The sequence below is a fragment of the Micromys minutus genome (genome assembly GCF_963924665.1).
Source record: "Micromys minutus genome assembly, chromosome: 33".
NCBI lineage: Eukaryota > Metazoa > Chordata > Mammalia > Rodentia > Muridae > Micromys > Micromys minutus.
The window spans coordinates 21,185,356-21,207,080 of NC_137968.1; the positions used below are offsets into that span (position 1 = coordinate 21,185,356).

Sequence of the window (21,725 nt, forward strand, 5' to 3'; positions counted from 1 at the left end):
CACACACAACCAGTCACACTTCCTGCTAGCTATAACCCACCACAGTAAAAGCCTGGGTTTAGGAAGGCTAAGGCACACAGAGGAGCAGAGCTCTTCCCCCTGTCCCATTCTCATAGCTGTGGCACACCCGGTATCCAACCCACCCATCTCTCTGATCTTTATCCAATTTTCCTGGATAAGAAAAGGCCACCCTGGTTTCCATTTGTTTCTTTTAAATTCTATTCCATTTTTTCCTTTACTTTCCACTCTCTTACTTCTGACAGTTAAAAAAGAAAAAAAAAAGCAAACAAAAACTCATATTAAGATCCTGATTTAAAAATTAAAAAAAAATGTTTTGTTTGTGTGTGTGTGTGTGTGTGTGTGTGTGTGTGTGAAGGTCAAAGACAACATGTGTGTGTGTCTTTCAGGTCTTTTCTTCCACAAAAACAAAACAGTTTTTCAGGGTTGGTGGCTCATCCCCCATTCTCTGAACCACCGTACCAGGCAACCTAGGCTGACACATAGGTGGAGGTGAAATGATCAGGGTTGGCCGAGGTCTAAACTGGATTTCACAGTAGGCTTAAAAAGTTGAAAACAGAGAAAGCTCCCAGGGTTACAAAAACTGCCAAAGCCTTCATTCTAAGGTGGCCTGTGTGTGTCTGAAGAGCTCAACACTGGAGAAGGAAAAGCCAGCCAGTTCCTGGCCACTCCCGGCCAGTGGCTTCCCTGTGCCCTGTTACTATCCTAGGCTATTGAAAATGGGCAGTGGTGGTAAGGGCCTTTAATCCCAACACTCTGGAGACAGAGGCAGGCAGATCTCTGAGTTGAAGTCAGCCTGGTCTACAGAGCAAGTTCCAGGACAACAGCCAGGATACACATAGAAACTCTTGTCTTAAAAAACCAATATATGGATGTTTAAGACAATATATATGTATGTGTGTGTGTGATTTATATGTATGAGTGTGTGTGTATGTGTGTGCATGTGTGTGTGTATGATTTATATGTATATGAGTGTGTGTGTATGTGTGTGCATGTGTGTATGATTTATATGTATGAGTGTATGTATGTGTGTGCATGTGTGTGTATGATTTATATGTATATGAGTGTGTGTATGTGTGTGTATGATTTATATGTATATGAGTGTGTGTGTATGTGTGTGCATGTGTGTGTGTATGATTTATATGTATATGAATGTGTGTGTATGATTTATATGTATATGAGTGTGTGTATGTGTGTGTGTGTGATTTATATGTATATGAGTGTGTGTGTGCATGTGTGTGTGTATGATTTATATGTATATGAGTGTGTGTATGTGTGTGCATGTGTGTGTGTATGATTTATATGTATATGAGTGTGTGTGTATGTGTGTGCATGTGTGTGTGTGTATGATTTGTACTCTATTGAGCCCACATAGTTGGGTGACAGCCTGCTGGCTGGGAGGTAGGAAAGCAATGTTATGACAGCAGCACGTCAGGCTCACTTTCAGGCAGATCCTGGTTTACAACCAGAAGGATCTGGCAGGTTGAAGGCCTGATCTGCCAGCCACACTTTGGCAGCAACAATCCACAAATTTCCCCATTCCCACCTTACAATGGATATATAGTGTGCAGGAGTACACCTGTCCTTTAAGCCACTGGGATGCGGAGAGTTTCCCTTTCACATCATGGTTCAGCTTAACCTGATTGATATGACCTCTAAAACCCACTGGCTTGATAAAGCAACATCCTTTGGGGGTGACCTGAGCTCCCACTACAGACCAGCCAAGTCTTCAGCACCTGCCAGTGGATGATGGGAAATCATACCACGTCTTGCCAAGCCTGGTCTTGTAAGTAGGATACTGGAGCTCTAGCTCCTGGCCATAGGGAGCAGAGGGACAGACTAAACACTACACAGAGAGCCTGAGATCTGAGTAGGCAGTGGGTTAGCAACTAGGAGACTAGCAACCTTAACACATGATCTCCAGTCGGCAAGCTCTACGACGAGATGGAAACTAAGACATGTTCACAAGAGAGCACTTCACAGCACTTCTTCCTATCTTCCGGCTCTTATATTCATGCTGCCTCCTCTTCCATAATGTTACCTGGGCCTTGCAGTGTGTGTGTGTGTGTGTGTGTGTGTGTGTAAATGTCCCATTCAGGAGATCAGTCTTGCCCCTTTGGTCTGGTAGTCAGCCATATTTTGTAAAGAAGATTTTTAGTTATTCTTTGACAATCTCAAACATGCAAACATGCAACTTGATCATATGCACCCTAGCTCCCAGTTCCCACTGAGCCCACCAGGTGCTGCCTATTGGAATGTTGGCTATTCTTACTTGCTTGACCTTATGCAAGTCTTGTGCAGGTAGTCATGGTGACAGCGAGCTCATCGGTGAACTGGTCAAGACATGTTCACAAGAGAGCACTTCACAGCACTTCTTCCTATCTTCCGGCTCTTATATTCATGCTGCCTTCTCTTCCATAATGTTACCTGGGCCTTGCAGTGTGTGTGTGTGTGTGTGTGTGTGTGTGTGTGTGTGTGTAAATGTCCCATTTAGGGCTGAGCACGCAATAGTAATTTATTCTCAGCACTTTGAAATGTTGGAAATCTCTGCATTTACTGATGACTGCTGCAGAGAGAATTTGAGGGAGGCGCTGGTTTATGAACATAGTCATCAACAGTTGTTAGGATGCAGTTTGACAATATGAACACTTAACAAAATGATAGTAGGTTGAGCTGGAGAGATGGCTCAGTGATTAGAGCACTGGCTGCTCTTCCAGAGGTCCTGAGTTCAATTCCCAGCAACCACATGGTGGCTCACAACCATCTGTAATGGGATCCGATGCCCTCTTCTGGTGTGTTTGAAGACAGCTACAGTGTACTCACATTAAATAAATAAATAAATAAATAAATAAATAAATAAATAAATAAATAAATATTTACAAAAATGATAGTAGGTTTTCCATAAGCCTTAGGACCTAAGGTCTATGGTCTTTCCAGTCATGAGCTTTTGATAAAATGTATGGTACCAGGCATGAATTACTTCCCACAGGGTAGGCTTCAAATCCATTCCAGTAGCAGTTGGTTACCCCTGTAGGTTGATGTCAAGGCTATACATGATTGGATAGTAAAGAGTTTTGGTAGGGTGGAAGAAGAAAAGTGGGAGATTCAAGATGGTAGACAAGGATGACCCATCTCCATCCGTGTGGCTCTGAGTAGCCATGGGTAGATTTGTATACTTTCTAGGGATAGATTTCTATAGGTCAATTTATCTTATCTAAGTGGGTGGTTTATATCATTGTCAACTGGTTGTAAGTTTATTGTGTGGATGGATTGTGGATTGAGAATTTAACATGTAAATCTGTTTGGTAAGTTATTGATTGTTGAGTCATGTTTTTACCAGACTGTGGAGGACAATGGCAGAGAGACAGCTAGAGCAAAGAGATGCAGTGCAGGGGCCCACGGAATGAGATGCGTGTGTAAAAAGCTTGGTATCTAACCGCCTAGGGAACTGCACTTGTCTCCACACTGGAGTGGCTCCTGGAGTGAGAGCAACAGAGCTTTTAAAAATATTTACCACAACATATCCCCTATACATTGGTGCCTCTATCACACTAGTGAGCACATCCTTAGTAGGATGCAGGGTTGGCCACAGGTCTTTAGCACTGATGTCTCTTTTCTCCCTCACCCTTACCACCTACAACCTGCACAATACCTTTCAGCTCTATGAACACTACCCAGCAGGTCAGTTCCAGCTTGATTCATCTGTCCTAAGAAACCAAAAGTGTGTTGTCCTACCAGCACTAAGGCCTTACCATCTAGTGCTTGTGGGAAGTGGCAATAAAGCTATGCTTTGGGGGAGGGTCTGGGAACCCTCTGGCCAATGGCTTTTAGGGAAGTAACCCACTCCTGGCACTTTGTCCCAGATGACCTTGAGCTCAGACATCTCCTTGCCTTAGTGTTCCAAGATTCATAGCCACTATGCCTCAAGACCAGGATTACAGGTGAGCCTCCCAATTCTGGATTGTGGTTCATTTCAGATATAGTCAGGTTGACAACCAGGAATAGTCACAGGAGTGCTCTAACAAAGAAAGGTCCACACGGATAGCCCATGGTGGCTGCTAATGGTCATGTGCTTCTAGAGTATCCGTTGCAGTCACTGGTTTGTACACAATGCTGTGTGTTGCTCTGTCTGCACTGTGAGATCCCAGAGACCAACAGTATCTCTACAGGAACAATACTCTGCTTAGACCACACGTGTTATCGCAGCTCCTCAGTTGAGTGCTTGTGAGAAGCTTCATTCCTACAGGGAAGATGGCTATTGTGACACCCCAAGACTGCTTCAACAGGACAAGCAAAGGAGCTGCCACCTTTGTGTGGCTTCACAGCTTGCCCTGCTGGCCAAGTGTCAAAGCAGCTTACTCAAGTGCTTCCTTTTCTGGACTTGATCCAAGAAGCTGTTGGACACAGAGAAACTGAGAAAACTGACAGTCACTTTCTCCGCTTCTTCCTCGAGAGTGTCTGTGTGTCAAAAAAAAAAAAAAAGTTATTAGGAATGTAAATATCGCAGCTATCCAGCAGAGATGCGACCCCTCTTCATTGTTGTTCAGTGTATTCCAAGGCAGATGTGGCTGGTTCTTCTAAGAGCACCTTGCTATCTTTCCTCTGCAGAGCTGGTGAAGGTGGCTGGGTAATGCTTCAAAGTGTGCTGGACGGAAGTCCTGAGGAGACAGCGTTGGACAGTGGCTCCATGTGTGCACAGGGCTGAGGGGTGACCCCTTCTCTGGCTTGAAACAGATTTCTAGATGTCTCCACTGGAATAGGTAAGGTCAAGTCTCCTGCCTCCCCTGAGCAGCACCGTCCAGGCCTCTCTCCCTTGGCCCCATGTGTGCAGAGAAAGAAGCTAAGCAAACTCTGGAGGCAAGGGAGATGCTACATCCCAAGCCAAATGGGCAGGTGAGGAACAAGGAGGATGTGAGTATGTACTCTCAGGGAGGGGACCGGACAGGCCTAGAACCACTGTTCTATAAACACCATCACCAGGTGCCTCAACCGTAAGCAACTTATCTTCTAGCAGTTCTGAAGCCGCAGATCAAGCCGCCGCCTGAGTCATTTCTTTGGTGGCCTTTCTTCTTTGCTCACAGGAGTCTCCCACCCTCATAAAATCACTTATGGTGATTTTAACTTGGACAGAAAGACACAGGGGAGACTGGTAAAACACACCTCTGGGAATCTCTGTGAGAGCTTTTCCCCATATGGCTGCTTCCGTGAGGGCTGTGATTGACTTCACTGAAGGAAGCACAGCCTCCCAAGAGCCTGGTACCATTCCCGTCTTGCTCTCTACTTTCTGTCTGTTTGCAGCTTAAGATGTGGGTCCTTAACTTCTGCTTCAGTTACACAAACAGAATGTCTGCTCTTCCTTTCCTTCTACCATCTGGAACCGTAAGCAGAACAAACTTTCTTCATAGGTTACTTGGTGTCTCATCACAGCCACAGTAGAGTAACTAACATAAAAGGCATGTCTTTGAAGGAGTGCTCCCCCCTCTCCCTCCTTCCCTCCCTCCCTCCCTCCCCCTCCTTCCCTCCCTCCCCCACCCCCTTCCTGAATGTGATAAGGCTGTTCTGTGATATCCTTCCACTTCGATGAGGGTTTTCTTTTTGTTGTTGTTGTTATTTATTTAACTACTGAGCCATCACTCCAGCCCTCCACTGTGATGTTTTACCTCACAGAAACTACACCCCTTACTCTACACTGTAGCCTCTAAAATCCAAAACACAGTCTTTTTCCCTTAAAGTTTTTTTATAGGAATTTTGTCATTCACAGCTACAAAAAAATAAAAAGAAACCCACAAGATTACTTCAACATGTATGTCCCTGGATGCCCTTCCAGTGTGCCAGTGGAAATGGACATTGGGTGGAGTTTAAGGAGGTGGAAATGGAATGATAAGGGGGTGAGATTAAATGGTTTGTTTTATGTGTTGACATCATGAGACTGTGGGATGTCCAGATAACTGGGAAGAGATCGTTCTGGGTGTCTCTGGGTGGGATTAACTGCTAGAAAAGCAGACTTCCCTTCTTACAGTGGGTGGGTTTCATCTAGTCAGCTGAAGCCAAACTCATAAAAAGATCCACCCTTCCACAATTAAGGAAGATTCCCTCTGGTCTGGTGGCCTTCAGCCTAAAGTGCCAATTTTTTTCTTAACCTGATCTAAACAGTTCTCTGGCCTTGAGCCCCTGGCCATTCAGAAACTAGGTCTTGGAGAAGCATCCTGAAGATCTTGGGTCTTGCCAGTCTCCATTATCACGTGATCCAGTGATAATTTCATCGGCTACTCGTTCTTTTTGTCTTTTTCACATCTCCTTCTCTTCCCTTCTCTCTTCTTGATTATATTTCTATGTAGAATCTCGATTAATTATATTTTAATGCTGTGGATTTAAAGGTCTTGCTTCTAAATAGTCACATTCTAAGGTACCAGGGGTTAGGGCCTTACTATGGGAATGTAGGGCAGGCCACTTAGTCCCTTACAAGCAGGACTTTTATGGAGATTCTGGAGCCAGAGGAGCCCTGGCTTATCCACCCCAAGGTGCTTTGCCTACCTTTGCCACTTGAAACCTTACACACACACACACACATACACACACACACAAACACACACACATGGCCCCAAACCTGCACAGGGACAGCTGAGAGCTGATAAGTCACCTCAGCCAGGTCTTTTGATACAGCACAGCTTTATCAAATCAGGGATTTGATGCACTGTGTCTCACGTTGCATGGTGGCACCTGTTTGTAATGTGAAATCATATAGTATAGTATAATATAAATATAATCTCAGTTCTAGAGAAGCTACGGCAGAAAGATCAGGTTTACTAGCCTGGGTTATATAAAAGGTTCCAGGCTAGCTTAGGCCTTATAGCAAAGCACTATCCAAAACAAAACAAAAACTTATCTCCATCAGCAGTGAAGGGGTTATTTCTGGCAGCTATTCCTCAAATACACAGTGGCCCTGAAGTTAAAGAAAAGACTCAGGGTTATTCTAAATATGAATCATCTCTTCCTAGTCTGGGTCAGGGACACTTCTGCCAAGAGGCAGAGCCAAGAGTACCTTTCTGGGAGTCCCCCTGTCATAGTAACAGAGACACATGTAGGAAGTCATCTCCTTCCTGAATGTTCTATTTCACATTCTGCAATGGGTAGTCTACAGGTCTGGGCTTAACTGCTGCTCTAGAGGGCCTGATGCATATTCCTGACTCAAAGAATTGGTATGTTGGCACCAAGATCCCAGAACTGCCATGCTTATGGTCCCTGAGCTCCCTTAGCCTGAGGGAGAAGGGCGGGGAGACAGAAGACCCTGCCAGGCAGAGGACATGGGCCTGGGAAAGTCCGGGCTGCTCTTCCAAAAGGCAGGCAGCACCAATCCTGCACCAAAGCCTCGGGGGATGAGGCCGCCCAGTACCGACAGGGAAGGAGGAATAAGGGAAATGTGAGCATCGTCTATTTTTCCCATCCCTCCAGTTCCTCCAGTCTCTCCTCCAGCCCTGCCCCCAACTCCTGCAAGTTTCCGAGTGACAATCATTTGGGAAAATGGAACCCAGGTGCCATTCACTGGCCTGTCATTTGGACATTCCCAAAACACTAACCTAAGTCTGGTTCAGCCATAAGACAGAGTCAGGGAGGGAAGCACCCATATGCACACGAGGCTGCTCCTGATTTGATGAGTGTGCAACATGAGTGTGCAACCCCACAGCAGCCAAGCTTCGTGAGGTTTTGTGTTCCTTCTTTGCTTCTTTGCTGGTTTTCTTGCTTTCCTATCAAGCCCTAAAGCCCTGGCAAGCTGGGTGCAAATAAACTACTTTCCAAGAATACATTTTTTTGAGAAGGCTCCTGTTTAAAACCATCTCTCTGTAAACACTAGCTTGTATTCATTTGCTAGAGGTATGTATGACCCACAGTTTCCCCAAAGCGAAGCTCGTCCTTGATAAAATGTCATGCTGCACAGGTGTTGGAGACATCTGAGACACTTGTTTCTGTAGGAACTGGCTTCTGACTCCCAGGGACTGACCCTTTACAGGAAGGGCGGCAGTGGGAACACTGGGCTCCACCATAAATTATCGTCACTGCCAAGGAAACAGGATCTGGAATCCCCTAGGCTAGGAGAGAGTCCTGGGTATGTCTGAGGAGCTTTTCAACATGATCAGCTGCCTCAACTCCAGCTACCAGGTCTTCACTGCCACTGCAGACTGTGCTCTCAAACTGAGAGCCAAAATAAACCCTTCCTTCTTTAGATTGCTTCTTGTCTGATACTTGGTTACCCCAACAAGAGAAGAAACCAACCCAGCGTCCCACCCTTGCTGGAGAGCAGACAGCCACACCTGTGTCACCATACACTCACTTCCCAGTGAGTCACTCCTTTGGCGAGCAGGTAGAGATGTGAACACACAGCAGGGGAGCCTCTTCCCCAGCAGTCCCAGCCCATTACCTTCCCAACCTGTGCTGGAAATGACTGGGGAACTCTGGTGATGAAATGCAGGTGCCCTGTCCTCCAGATGTCCCACCCACCCTCAGTGACAGCTGAGGCTTTGAACTTCAATGGTCCTGGTTCTCACATCAACACTTCACTGACTGGAAAACCTCAGCACCTGTTAACTTGTCTTTTTTTCCCATTTGATAAACTAAACTTGCACTTGCTGGTCAAACTAACCAGCTCCTGAGAGTCCTCAGACTCGGCATGCTCAGCCCCTTTCTATCTGGGGAGGGTCAGTAGAAGGATGAAGAGAAATCCTGGGGGCTGCACCCTTTGTCCAGGGGCTAGAATTCTCTCTCCATGAAAGTCTGAATAAAACAGCACAGGGTCAGGCTTCCCACCAGAGAAGAGTAATTCTATCCTAGGTAATTTCTTTTGTAAGAAAATGGCCCTTTGTACATGCAGACGTTAGGGACCATGGTATATGTGGCTTGAGCAAATGCTTGTTCCAGACATCTTTCAGGATGTCTGAATAGCAAGAGCAGAGGTGCGTGAGGCAGGCACACAAATCATTCTAGCAACCTGATCTCCTAAAGCCAGGGCTCCTCTCCTGTAGGGCAAGCTGCCATATGTATGTTACAGCAGACAGTGATACACACTTGGTGTGATTGGTGCATCCGTGTGGACCCATATGCGCAGCCTCCTCAGGATTTGTGTGATTGGTGCATCCGTGTGGACCCACATGTGCAGCCTCTTCAGGATTTGTGTGATTGGTGCATCCGTGTGGACCCACATGTGCAGCCTCCTCAGGATTTGTGCGATTGGTGCATCCGTGTGGACCCACATGTGCAGCCTCCTCAGGATTTGTGCGATTGGTGCATCCGTGTGGACCCACATGTGCAGCCTCCTCAGGATTTGTGCGATTGGTGCATCCGTGTGGACCCACATATGCAGCCTCCTCAGGATTTGTGCGATTGGTGCATCCGTGTGGACCCACATGTGCAGCCAACACAAACACGCTCAGGCTCACCCTGCTGAGCACTGGGTGACGGAATCCGGTCTCTGACTCAGGAGTGTCCTGTCTTCAGTCAGCATACAGGAAGCTTAGCAAGTAGGATAACACCTGACTGCAGTTCCTGACACACCCGGTGTACACTTACCACTTCAGTATTCCTGGTCATTCCTAATGGATGAGCAATAGGTTCTTGCAACATAGTAACCGTTTTCAAAGGGTCAGAAAATCTTTAAAAGTCTATTCCCAAGGCTTGAATATGAGATGTCCTTTCTGTTGACCATGCAAGACTGTTGAAGTCCTGGTCCCCAGCTGGAAGATACTGCATGGGGACAGTGGGGATATTAGGCAGTGGTCTAGCTGGAGGAAGGAGGTCACTTCTGCCATGTCCTTGAGGGCTGTATTGTTCCAGGCCCTTCTCTGTCTCCCTCTGCTTCCTGGCCACTGAGACGGAGCCTTGTGCTATGAAACCATCGGTCACCGCCAACCCTTAAGTGGTTATGCCAGCAGCAACAACAGCAGCAGCAAAAGTAACACAGCCCCTTTATTTACTGTCCCAGCAGACGCACGCTGACTTAGGGAAGGCCTACAAAGCAGTACCGAGGGCACCGAAGACACAAAAACAAGCAAATAAACAGCAAAACCAAAACCGCTGAAATTACGTGGGAGAGAAATTTTTATAAATATAAAGAATCTTCTTTGTCTTAGTTTTCCATGATTTTACAGATCTTGTCTAAGTAAACAGGATATTCAGGTTCTGAAGTGGTTTCCTAAGCCATGATCTGAATCTCCACGTGGAACTGATTTTCCAAGGGACAGAAATGGTCTTTGATCTTTCTGAACCACTTGTCTTCAAATTCTTTGGAGGATGCAACCACCGAGGCCATCAGGGCTGCGGGGCCCACACACTTCACCTCCGAATGAAGCTCCTCTTTTATCTTTTCTGGGACAATATCTTCCCCCATAGCCTGTCTCAGGATGAGAAGAGGAAAAAACAAAACATCACCCCAGTTTCGGAGATTACTTACCAGCTGAAAAGCATTCCACACTAAAGCCCTGTTCCCATGTCGTGGATGCCACCTGGGCTCCAGGAAGCACTGAATCAAAGATTTTTCTGATGTCAGTGTAGCTGTGGGCTTCTCCCTCCTGAGAGGCTAGGGCTAAAAAGGTAGGGACAGAGCTCGGTCAGGGTATGATGTGAGACACGAATCCATATTATCCAAGTTCCTCCAAAGAAGTCAAAGACAGCGAAGATCCAAGCAACAGGCTGCTATGTCAACCTCTCACAGACCTGAAAACTCCAACCCTCCACAGCCAAGGGTCTCTCAGGGCCATAGCACATCCCCTAAAGGTACAAGACTGCCCCCTCCTGGTCACAATCACAACTGCAGCAACACAGACTCAATCCTGGGATTTGATGAGACCACTCAAGTTCCAGGAGGCCTTTATGTAATCTCAGTAAGTGGTCCTTTAGTAATAAGTAACAGAAGTGAGGAAAATGAAGTCCTAGCAAGCTTCACAGCATGAGAATTTACACACTCAGCCATGACTACGAAAACTAGACTACAGGCTTTGTGTGTGTGCACATGTGTGTGCTGTATGCTTGTGTGTGTGAACATATGCACCCTTGCTTGTGTATACCAAATTCAAAAGAGGAATTCTTGATTCACTCCCTGCCTGATTTCCTTGAGACAGCTGCTGGCTGAGCCTTAAACTGGCTGTCTGGCTAGTCTGGCCAGACAGCCAGCTCCCAGAATCCACTTCTCTGTCCCCAGTGCTAGGGTTCCAGGCATTTACAACCATGCCTGGCTTCTATGTGAAGGGTGGGGATTAGAACTCACGTCTGCATGCTTGTGCTTACAGCATAAGAGTTCTTATCCACCAGGCCACCTCCGCAGCCCCAGTTGACACACACTCAATGAGACGCTGTGCTTTTTACTAATTCATCAGTTCTGAGGTGCGTCAGTTTTGCATTTCAGTGTCTCTAAATTCATGAACTGATATGTCACATGTAAATGATGTGATGTTCTCTCAACAGCATCACAATGACATGTCTCACAAGTGATGGCTTTTCAGGCCTGATGGAAATTAGTTTTTGTTTATACTGCTCCTGAACTCACAGAGGTCCACCTGTCGCTGCCTGAGATGTGCTGGTATTAAGGGTATATGAAACCATGCCTAGTCTTAAAATTATTATCTTAAAATATGGAATTTTAAAATATGAAAACACTAGAAGTCATTTTCTTAAGAGGAAGCTACCTGGGAAGCTGAGGTTTCACTATGAGGCCAATCAGGACAAAACAGTGAGCAAGGTGGCTGAGGGGTGTTAGACAGCAAAACACCTGCCTGATGTGCTTGACTCTTTTGATCTTGGGAACCCATGACAGCATGGCATCGAGCTAAGTCCCAGTAATCTCTGTGACAAGAGCCAGGGAGCCTGGCCTACAGTGCAAACCCAAGGTCAATGGGAGACCTTGCCTCTCTCCAACCTCCACACACATCCACTCCTGCAACCACGCATTTAGCCACATACATTAAACATTAAAAGGGGGCTGCCGGGGATCCCTGAACACAAGCTAAAGTCATGTGATAGGATGGAACATCAACTAAGAAAATGTCTCTATAAGACAGGACTGTAGGCAGGCCTGTAGGACACCCTCTTAATGAGTGACTGATGGGGAGGGTCCAGTTCACTGGGGGCAGTGCTATCCCTGGGCTAGTAGACCTACATTTTATAATCAAGCTGACCAAGCCATAATGAACAAGCCAGTGAGTAGCACCCCTCCATGACCTCTGCATCAGTTCCTGCCTTCAGGTTCCTGCCATGTTTGAGTTCCTGTCCTGACTTTCTTCAGTGATGACAGTGTGAGCCAAATAAACCCTTTCCTCAACTTGCTTTGGTCACGGTGTTTCATCACAGCAATAGTCACCATAACTAAAATACTCTCCAAGACAAGGTGTTTCTGTTAGTCCTAGCTGTCCTGAAACAAGCTCTGTAGACCAGGCTGGCCCCAAACTCAGACATCCACCTGCCTCTGCCTCCCAAGTACTGGGATTAAAAGCATGTGCCACCATGCCCAGCTCTAAAACATGTTTTACCAACTCCCTCAAAAGGAATTCAGGCAATCACATTCCACTTAAACTTCACTAGTAGCGCTTTTATTAAATTTGAACTTAGGTTTGTACTTACTATCTACTATGGAAAGTGATATTTCTTATCTGTAGAATCAAGCACTAAAAGCTTCTTCCATTCAGTTTGTGTGAACAGAGGTGGGTGCACATGTGGAGACGAGGTGTCAAGCTTGAGTGTCACTCATCCAGTGCGTCTCCCTCTCACTTGGCCTAGAACCCACATTAGGGTAGGACAGTTGGCTATCTCAAGGTTCCACCTGTCCCTGCCTCCGGCACCAGCACTACCACACCCACCTAGTTTTTTAAATGTGTTTTTTGGGGGATCAAATAGGAAGAATGTAAGGAAGGGGAAAAGGAGGGAGGAAGGGAAGGAGAGAGGAAGGAAGGAAGGAAGGAGGGAGGAAGGAAGGGAAGTTATGCTGACATGCATCTATAGCTCTAACTATTCTGGAGACCAAGACTGGACAATCCTCTGAGCACAGCAGTTTAAGACCAGCCCAGACAACACAAATTGTAAGGTGACTTCTCACAGCAACAAGGGAAGTAACTGATTCCCTGGCGATAATAGCAAATGCGCAGTAAGTGATTCTTAAAGGAATGATGTCAGCATGCACACAAAGAGTCATTCTCACAGGAGGACTGATGCTGGGCTCAGCGGCCATGCAGGCGTTCTGCATGCTAATAGGCACCACAGTTAGCCGTGCCAGGGTTTCTTTGGGACCTGACATTGTACTGGAAGGAAACAGAGCTGAAGCACACAACCTCTGCTATCCTCGGCAGTGCTCTTTACAGACAGACAGCTGTAGAAAGAGCTCACAGAGGCTTAAAAGTGGCGTCTGCTTTTTTCTGTAAACATTAAGGTGACATGGTAGATAGAGTGAGAGAACACTTCTCATGGCGGGTCTATGCTGCCTCTGGCCCTAACTTCAAGCAGCTGCAACCTCTCTAAGCCTCAGTTCCAGCCCTGCCTGTCTTCCACGGCACTGGCTGTTGGGAGGAGAGGAGGGAAGCTACATAAAACGCCTGCTCAGATACAGACACTTGTCCATTAAAGTTCAGCACCATGGCTGACTCGGTAGTATATTGATCACCTAGCATGTACAAGGTCCTGGGTTCAATCTCCAGCAAAAAAAAAATTATTACTCAGTGAATTCCACATTGAAACAAGTGTTACCTGTTTCGTAGGCATGTTACTTAGGATGCTCACGTGGGCAGGCTAATTAACACTGACGAGAACAAGAAAGCAGGTATACGGCAGGTGGATGGTGAGGACCACTCTGGTGACTTGGAAAACCCAGAGGACCTTCAAAATGAGATGAGATCACCATGATGCTGCCTTACATAAATCTGAGCAGCTACGTACCTCCTCCATCAACTGCAAAGTGTCTTCCCTAAAGTTGAACTCCTTCACTTTCCCCGAAATTTCCTTCTGAGTCCTCAAGTTCTTCTCCAAAGCGAACGATGTTTGCTGAGACTGGGCGAGCTGAAGCAAGAGTCTGAGGAAACAAAGTCTCAGTGTGAGAGGCTCTGCTACAGGGACCTGTGCCATCCTGAGCCAGGTACTGAGCCGGGAGTCCTGCTGGCCTCACTAGAATCATCCCTGAGTCCCTACAGCTTCAGTTCTCAGCAAGCTGCCTTCCTTTACAACTGAGAAAGAACTAGGACTCTGAGGCTGAGACAGAAACCAGGGCACAACAGACTACAGTGAGCCTGTCTCAAAAACAGGAGGAAGGAAGGTAGGCAGTGGAAGTTCAAAGCCAGCCCAGCCACATGGTCTGTTCCGTGGATGCTGGCATCTGCCGTCTCCATAAAGCCTGGACCTCAAGTTGTACTTGGCTTCGCTGGCACATGTGAGTACCCAAACAGGACCAAACCTCAAATGTCACTTCACAACCGCTTACTATGAACGTGCTCAGTGACCCTAACCTGCTGTCTTCTGAGCTCAGCCCCTTCCCTAACGAGGGCTCTGGCTGAATGTTCCACGGCATCAAGTTCTCAGTACATCAAGCTGAAGTCGTTCATTCCTGTATCCCGAGTCTACCCTGCCCATCCATCTGCATGCCCAATCCACCTCTGCAGCCAGGGCATACTCCAGAGTCTCCTCCTCCTCCTCCTCACTCCTTTCTTCTTTCTCTCCTCCCCACCGCCATGACAGTGTTCTACCTTTCCTAGCACTGCACTACTGCAGCTCAGATCACACCCCACTTCAAAGTTTATGAATATTCTCTGGGCCTTCAAGAGAAGGGTCAAGTCCTTGAGCCAGGGCGGCAGTACTGGGAAGGCTGAAGACAGAGGCACAAAAGTTCCAGGCTTGCCTTAGCTACACAGTGAGCACTGCCTCAAATCAACCCACAAGCAAAAAATGATTTAAAAAAAAAGTCACACTGAAACTGCTCCTAGCCAACGTTTGCCAACTGCTTGTTACAAACAGTGCGGCTTCAGTGCGTAATTGAGACTTTAACTCCACACCCTCAGGCAGGCATTTCCCCCATTCCTCCATCAAGCAAGATGAGGAACCTGGAACTCAAGAGTCTGTAATTTGTGCAAGGCCAGACAGCTGGCCATCAGACCAGTCCAGGTTCACCAGCCAATCAGAGCCTTCAGAGTCAGATCTGACTCAAGCCCTCCGATCCCCCTAGCCCCACAACTGTAGTTCACAGCTTCCCTGGGGCTTCTCCCACACTGCTGCTCCCGCCACCTGGGGTGCTCTGAATGAGAATGGGCCCCCGCAGGCTCACAGGGGGAGGTATTATTTCAAAGGACTTTCTGGAGTAGGTGTGGCCACTCTTTAGAAACGGTAGGAAATATGTCACTGGGAGTGGGCTTTGAAGTTTCAGAAGTTCAAGCCAGGCCCAGTGTCTGTTCAGCTACCTCTCTGGTATCATGTCTGCCTGCATGCTGCCATGTTCTCTGCCATGGTGACAATGGACTAACCCCTGAGACTGTAAGCCGTCCCTATTGATATGTTTTATAAGAGTTGCTGTGCTGGAAATACCTTTTCACAGCAATAGAAACCCCGAGACACCAGACCATGTGACTGCTCCTATGCCTTTTAGCCAAGCCTTCTCTCCATATCACCAAACACAATAGCACACCTTCCTCACCTGATGAACAGTATCCAAATGAGCAAGACAACACAAAGAACTGTGGACGGCACAGACAGAGGACTTTGGGGCCATAAACCGATCCAATGTGCAGCCCAAAAATCACAATACTATGAAGGAGAACCCAGGTGTTGAGCACTCGTCCCTGAGATATTCAGCACGAACACAGACCCAGAAAGGCTGCTTCTTCCCTTTGGTTGGTCCCCGTGGTGTTCTGCTCATACTAGGACATAGTCCTCAGCAGCTGTGTGCCTGGCCTTGGCTGCATGTATATTTTCCTCAACACAATGACTGTTGCAAGGAATGAGAGTCTCAGTTTTGCTTTTTTTTTTTTTTTTTTTTTTTTAATCATCTTTATGATCCTTGCACCAAGCAAGTGCCTGGCATATGTGAATAAAAGTAACACAGTCGCTAGGCACGGTGGCACACACCTTTGATTCCAGCCATCAGGACGTGCTTATTCATGAACCTGAAGCCAGCTGGTCTACACAGTGATCATGAGCTTCCTATATCAGGTGCCCAAGTGGTGACATTCCAGGCCTCTACAGCAGCATATGAGACGTTTTTAATATTCGTTCATGTCCGGCTGTGGTTTAGTATTCATTTCCCAGATGGCTGAGTTTTCTCACATTAACCTGACAGTGTGGGATAAGAACAGTCAAACTCCCCACATCCCGCCTTCCCAAGCGGCAATGCCCTGTGGTGGAGCGGAGGAGGGACCCACAACCCTACATGTCATTTTTATATTTGGTTTTTGTTTTAAAGTGTGTTTGCTTGTTTGTTTGTTTGAGACAGGATTTTTCTACATAGCCCTGGTCATTTTGAACCTCTCTGTAGATCAGGCTAGCCTCAAACTCACAGAGTCTATCTGCTTCTGCCTCTCAAGTGCTGGGACTGAAGGAGTATACATCAGGCTCCGATTGGGTTTTTTTTTTTTTTTTTTTTTTTTTGAACCCCACACTGATATCTGTGTGGCTGCACATGTAGGGGATTCCTCCATCCCTACATACCATGTATGCTAACCTTAAATTTTTATTTAAAGAAATCTGTCCTCCCTTAAAACAACAAAATGAACAGCCTTCCTCCAGCTCCTCTCTGCTTACCTGGCGCGGATCAGAGAGGCACATGCTTTCCTCCGAGCCTCCATCTGTGTTTCTTCCCTCCGTCCTGCCAGACAGCTCTGCATACTCTTCTGAGTACTGCAACCACTGGCTTCCATGGGAAACAGTGCACTCTCAGGCAAGGTTGCAGGGAAAGACAAAAGAGAGCCTGATCCCGAGTATACAGAGGCACTGGCAGCCTTGTCACTTGGGGCAGAACTTTTCTGTCCCTGAGGTGACGCACCCAATGCTGGCAGGTCTGGCCCTGGATTTAGGTATGCCTCTGCCAATTTACACCAGCTCCAAGGGTTCAGAGGGTGCAGGGAAATCAGCTTTTGCAAGCAGAGAACCGTCTTCTCCCAGCTCTGCAGTCTGGAAAAGATAGCCAGGTGGAGGTACAGCACTGTGGTCAGATGGTCTGTGTTGGTTGCTTTGCTTTCCTGAGAAGAGAAAGCAAAGAACCTTAACTACAAAATGGTTCCATATAAAAGTGGGAGCACCAAAAGACCCAGGTTGTATATGTTATAAACCAGACGCATGTGTAAGTGCTACATGGGTCAAGTGAACTTAATCCTTCCTCAGATTCCCTGTTTCGAACCATATCCTGTGAGGATGCGCACAGGGGGTTTCCTTCTGATCAGAAAACCCTTTGATGTCTCCCTGAGAGCCACTATCTCCTGCCTAATTTGCAATATGGCAAATACTCTGTGGGTTAGGAGAAAGGGTTCAGTTTTTTCCAAGTTAGTCTACAGAGAGCAAATGGCAGAGTGAAATTATCTTTAGCCTCATATGAAATCTAAGGAAAGCACAGTCTGCCCAGGTCACACTTCTGCACAGAACTAAACCAAGTGTCAAAAGCCAAACTACCCAGTATGCAGCCCACAGTTCTCAGTGGAAGTGGACACCAGCTGAGTATACACTTGTATAACAAGTGGGCAAACATGAAATAAAGCTCCACATAACGTATCCGGTGATCCCAGTCCTACCTGAACTCTAAGCACACCTAACTTTACTCTTTCTATTGCTTAAGGTTTAGCATTCCAGGAAGACCACTTAAGGTCTACAGGAGCCCTGGATTTGGTTCCGAATAGAGCACAGTGCCGGGTCTGCCACAGGCGTGGCTGTGGAGCTATGAGGAACAATGACATCCTTAAATCAGGCTGTGGTTTTTGGAGGTGGCTCAGTGTGAAAAGGTTCTTGCTGCCAAGGCTGATGAGCTGAGTTCAATCCCTGGAACCCATGGGGTGGCAGGAGAGACTGACTGCAGTATGTATCCCACCCCTCTATGTAAACAAACAACATGTAAAAACATTGTTTCTAATAGGATCCTGTCTGGATTAGCCTTAGAAGCTACTCTCCTGTTGCTACCATCGATAATGCACTGTTACTAAAAAGCAGTTGCCACTGGGAAAGCAGGCACATGTTCCTGTGAAGCAGGTGCTACACACAGACATAATCCCTCCCCACTCCTGCTCTACAAGAATTTAAAACTAGGATATATGTGTGCATTATGTAGCCCTGACAGATGGCTTTGAATTTGTGACGCTCCCAGCAAACGTCTCTCTGCTAAAGTTACAGACATGCAGCGGAATGCTGGCCTCTAGACTCTGACTCCGATCATATGATTAGTAATCTAAAGTTGACTGGTATGTAAGTTAATAAGCAAGGGTTTGATAGCATAGTCCCTCTTTGGACATTAAAATCCATTTAAATGTGTTTCAGGGATTTTCCCAGTACTGCAACAATAAAGCAATGAAGACTAGAGACGATTCTGTGATTAAGAGCACTTATTGATCATGCAGAGGCCCCAGATTTGGTTCCCAGCACCCAAACTGGGCAACTCAAACGGCTCCAGGGAGATCCACTGACTCTGAGCTCCTGGCACCTGCACTCACATGCCCATACCCACACTGAGACTCACACACACACACACACACACACACACAGACACACACACACACGATTAAAAATTAAAATACATCTTTGAAAAACCTAGAAAAAAAATCACTTAATCCTATCTCTCTCACAAAAGTAAAACTTCTGAAAATATGATTTCTAGGCAATAACTCTCAGCTTACCACAGGAGAAATAATCCAAGAAAACGGTCACATCTGGAGCTCTATGCATTCATCCCAGTAACTACACTGATTTTTTCCTTCTGTAATCCCGGCCCACCAATTCTGCCTCTAGCAGGAAGTTATTTTTTTCCTGTCCTTGGTACAAGGCAGAGAACAAGCAACAGAACCACTTACCAGGTCTTCTGCTATCTCCAGTGCCTCCTCATGCCTCCCAAGGTGAGCCAGACACCGAGCCTGGCCTTCTTGGACATCCCTTTTCATGGCAAAATTGGTAGGTGGTAACTGTTTGGAGATACTAGAATATTCCTGCAGGGCTTTCTGGCAATTATTAAAAAGAAAAAAAAAGGAAGGCATGAAGGGGGTGGGGAAAGGAAAGAACTCAGTGTAGAGATGACACCTTCCTATGCAGAAAGTGGTAGTATAACCAACCCTTCCAATAAATATGGGAGACCTAGAGACAGAATGGCTGCAGGTTATAGTGTCTACAACTATGGAAAGTATCACAGTATTAGAGAACATTCTAGAAGCAAACAGAACAGGCTCTGAGTTGTGGTTTTACTGAGACTTTGGTGTGTGTATATGTGTGTGTGTGGAGAGAGAGAGAGAGAGAGAGAGAGAGAGAGAGAGAGCATCTTGGCCTTGAATTTGCTATGTAAAATAATTAGGCTGGTCTTGAACTCACAGAGATCCCATGTGCCTCTGCCTCTACCTCCCAAGTGTTGGGATTAAAGGTATATGGCACCAGGCCAAGCTATATACTTTATTAATATTCTCCCGAAGATAAAATGAGGCATGTTTATGAAACAACCTGGCATCTAATTGTTCATTCTTCCCTTTTCATACATATTTTGGGGCAATCTGTTCCTGAGATGTGTTAGAGAATCACAGGTGAGTAGATATTAGAAACTTGGGAAAGCAGACCTATAGGGATCCTCAAAGAATTCTTTGATCAGAATTATGAAAAAAACAAAATGTAATATGGACCCTGGAGAAAAGACCTAGACTTAGGAGTCTAAGATTATCTATAGGCACCACCAAAGACTATATCCACCCCACAAAGCACACTGCTACTCTCTGCATGTGCTACGTGGGTCAAGCAAGAGCCCAGCTGAGGTAGGAGGGCCTGACTCCCACCTCATACTCCTGTCGTCTGTAGGCCAAGTCTCCTCTGAATTTCTTGAGAGTGAGAACTTCAGTATCGTCAGCACTTTCTGTCTCTTCATAAAACCACTAAAAATCAAGAGGATAACATTTATGGCGAAGAGTGAAGACATACTTTTCCACTTCACGGTCAAAAGCACTTTCCCATAATGCAACCGTCCAATCATCAAGGACACACTTCTTCAGGATGAGACTCAAGGCAAAACAGTGGGCAAGGAATGGCTACATTTTGTTTTTTTAAAACAGTGTCTCATTATACGCCTTCCAAGTGCTGAAGACTACAGGCGCCTATGATTACATCAGACTAAACTTACATGTTTGTATGTGCCATAAATGTGTTTGTGCCTGTGCCTGTGTGGTGTGAGGGCCAGAAATCAATGTCAGTTGTCTCTATCAGTCTCCATCTTGTTTTCTCAAGGCAGGGTCTCTCCCTGAACCTGAAGCTACCTGCAAACTCCAAGGTACTCCTGTCTCCCATCTTCCAGTGTTGGTTACCATACTGAGTTTTTTACCTGAGTGTTGGGAATCTGAACTCAGGTCCTCATGCTGGCCACCAGGCACTTCACCCACCGAGCCACCTCCCTAGCCACCAAGGACAATCTTAATGATGGCCCAGATTAAAAAAAAAACATTTTAATATATATGTATGTGGGCAATTTCATGTTACTGTGCACATGTCGGACCATAAATTGCTAGTTGGTTCTCTCCTTCCACACTTTCAGTTCTGGTGATAGAACATGGGTCATCAAACTCTGCTGCAGGTGACTTCACCTGCTGAGCCCTCTCTCTGATGGCCTGCTTTTGTTAAAAGGATCACAAAAAGTCAGTGAGAATTCTCGGTGGGTAAAGGCACCTGTCACTAAGTTGGACAATCTGACTTTGATCTGTGGGCCCCATGTGGTGGAAGGAAAAAAAACCTGCGATTTGTCACCCCCACACAAAAATAAATGAATTTAAAAATTCACTTTAAAAAGTATACTTGTGTAATGACCACAATATAAACATGTCAATAACAAGTTTGTTTTAAAAACTAAAAGCACGCGTCTTCAGCCACAGAAGTTACTGGAAATGATAGTCATCTAGTGCAGACCAGTGCTGTCTGCTTTCTTTAGAGCAGTTGAGAGTGAATAGGGACTTAGGAATCTGATTATGGCAATGATGCTTCTGTAAAATATTACAAAGCGCACAGAGCACACAGAGCAAAGGGAATTTTTAACTGGAAGCGGGCTTCTGTGCATCCCAGACAAACATCTATCCAGTTTTCGTCATCTAACTAGGAAATGATGAAACAAAATTAGCTTGAGACCATTTTATTCTTCTAGGCAGCCAGCAGGCCTGCAAGGATGCTACTGTGGACCTGTGGCGGGGCTGGGGGCAGGGGTGGGGTGTATCATACTAGCCCGGGCCGGCCTTCAGGAGACAGACAGCACGAGGCTCGAAGAGTGAGGTGGCCATGCTTGCTAGCCTCGGACTGCAGGGCGGCTGGACACAGCCGGCTCCGGTGAGGAGTGGCCAAGAGGGCAGCCGTCTCACCTGCGGCTCGCAGAGCTTGGCACCGTAGGGAGAGGGAGGCTCAGGCCGGCGCTCTGGCCTCTGCTCGAACACCGAGTCCTCAAATTCGCCGCCCAGCACCCAGAATCCGGTATCCATCACGCACGCGTGCACCCGGACCTCGAAACAAGGCAACACCTAGAGAGACGCCCAACACCCAGCTTCCAA

The 21,725-nt window shown here is 46.5% G+C and overlaps 1 protein-coding gene across 1 annotated transcript; it reads right to left on the reverse strand.

Moving 5' to 3' along the window:
* Positions 1-10,045: 10,045 nt before the first annotated feature.
* Positions 10,046-21,725, reverse strand: LOC308414246 (uncharacterized protein C8orf76 homolog). Its single transcript, XM_080909447.1, has 6 exons — positions 21,540-21,725; positions 19,980-20,075; positions 19,020-19,163; positions 16,771-17,207; positions 13,927-14,059; positions 10,046-10,399 (listed from the first exon to the last, which is right to left on the reverse strand). Exons 1-6 carry the CDS (start codon positions 21,654-21,656, stop codon positions 10,202-10,204), a joined length of 1,125 nt encoding a protein of 374 aa, XP_080765573.1. The 5' UTR covers positions 21,657-21,725; the 3' UTR covers positions 10,046-10,201.

What these genes read in the sequence shown, in the direction of transcription:
- LOC308414246 (XM_080909447.1), bottom strand. Translation starts at nt 21,656, where the DNA reads ATGGATACCGGATTCTGGGTGCTGGGCGGCGAATTTGAGGACTCGGTG. An exon ending in CCAAGCTCTGCGAGCCGCAG is followed by an intron (nt 20,076 to 21,539) that starts GTGAGACGGCTG and finishes CTTGATTTTTAG; the next exon opens with TGGTTTTATGAAGAGACAGA. An exon ending in ACAGACGACAGGAGTATGAG is followed by an intron (nt 19,164 to 19,979) that starts GTGGGAGTCAGG and finishes AATAATTGCCAG; the next exon opens with AAAGCCCTGCAGGAATATTC.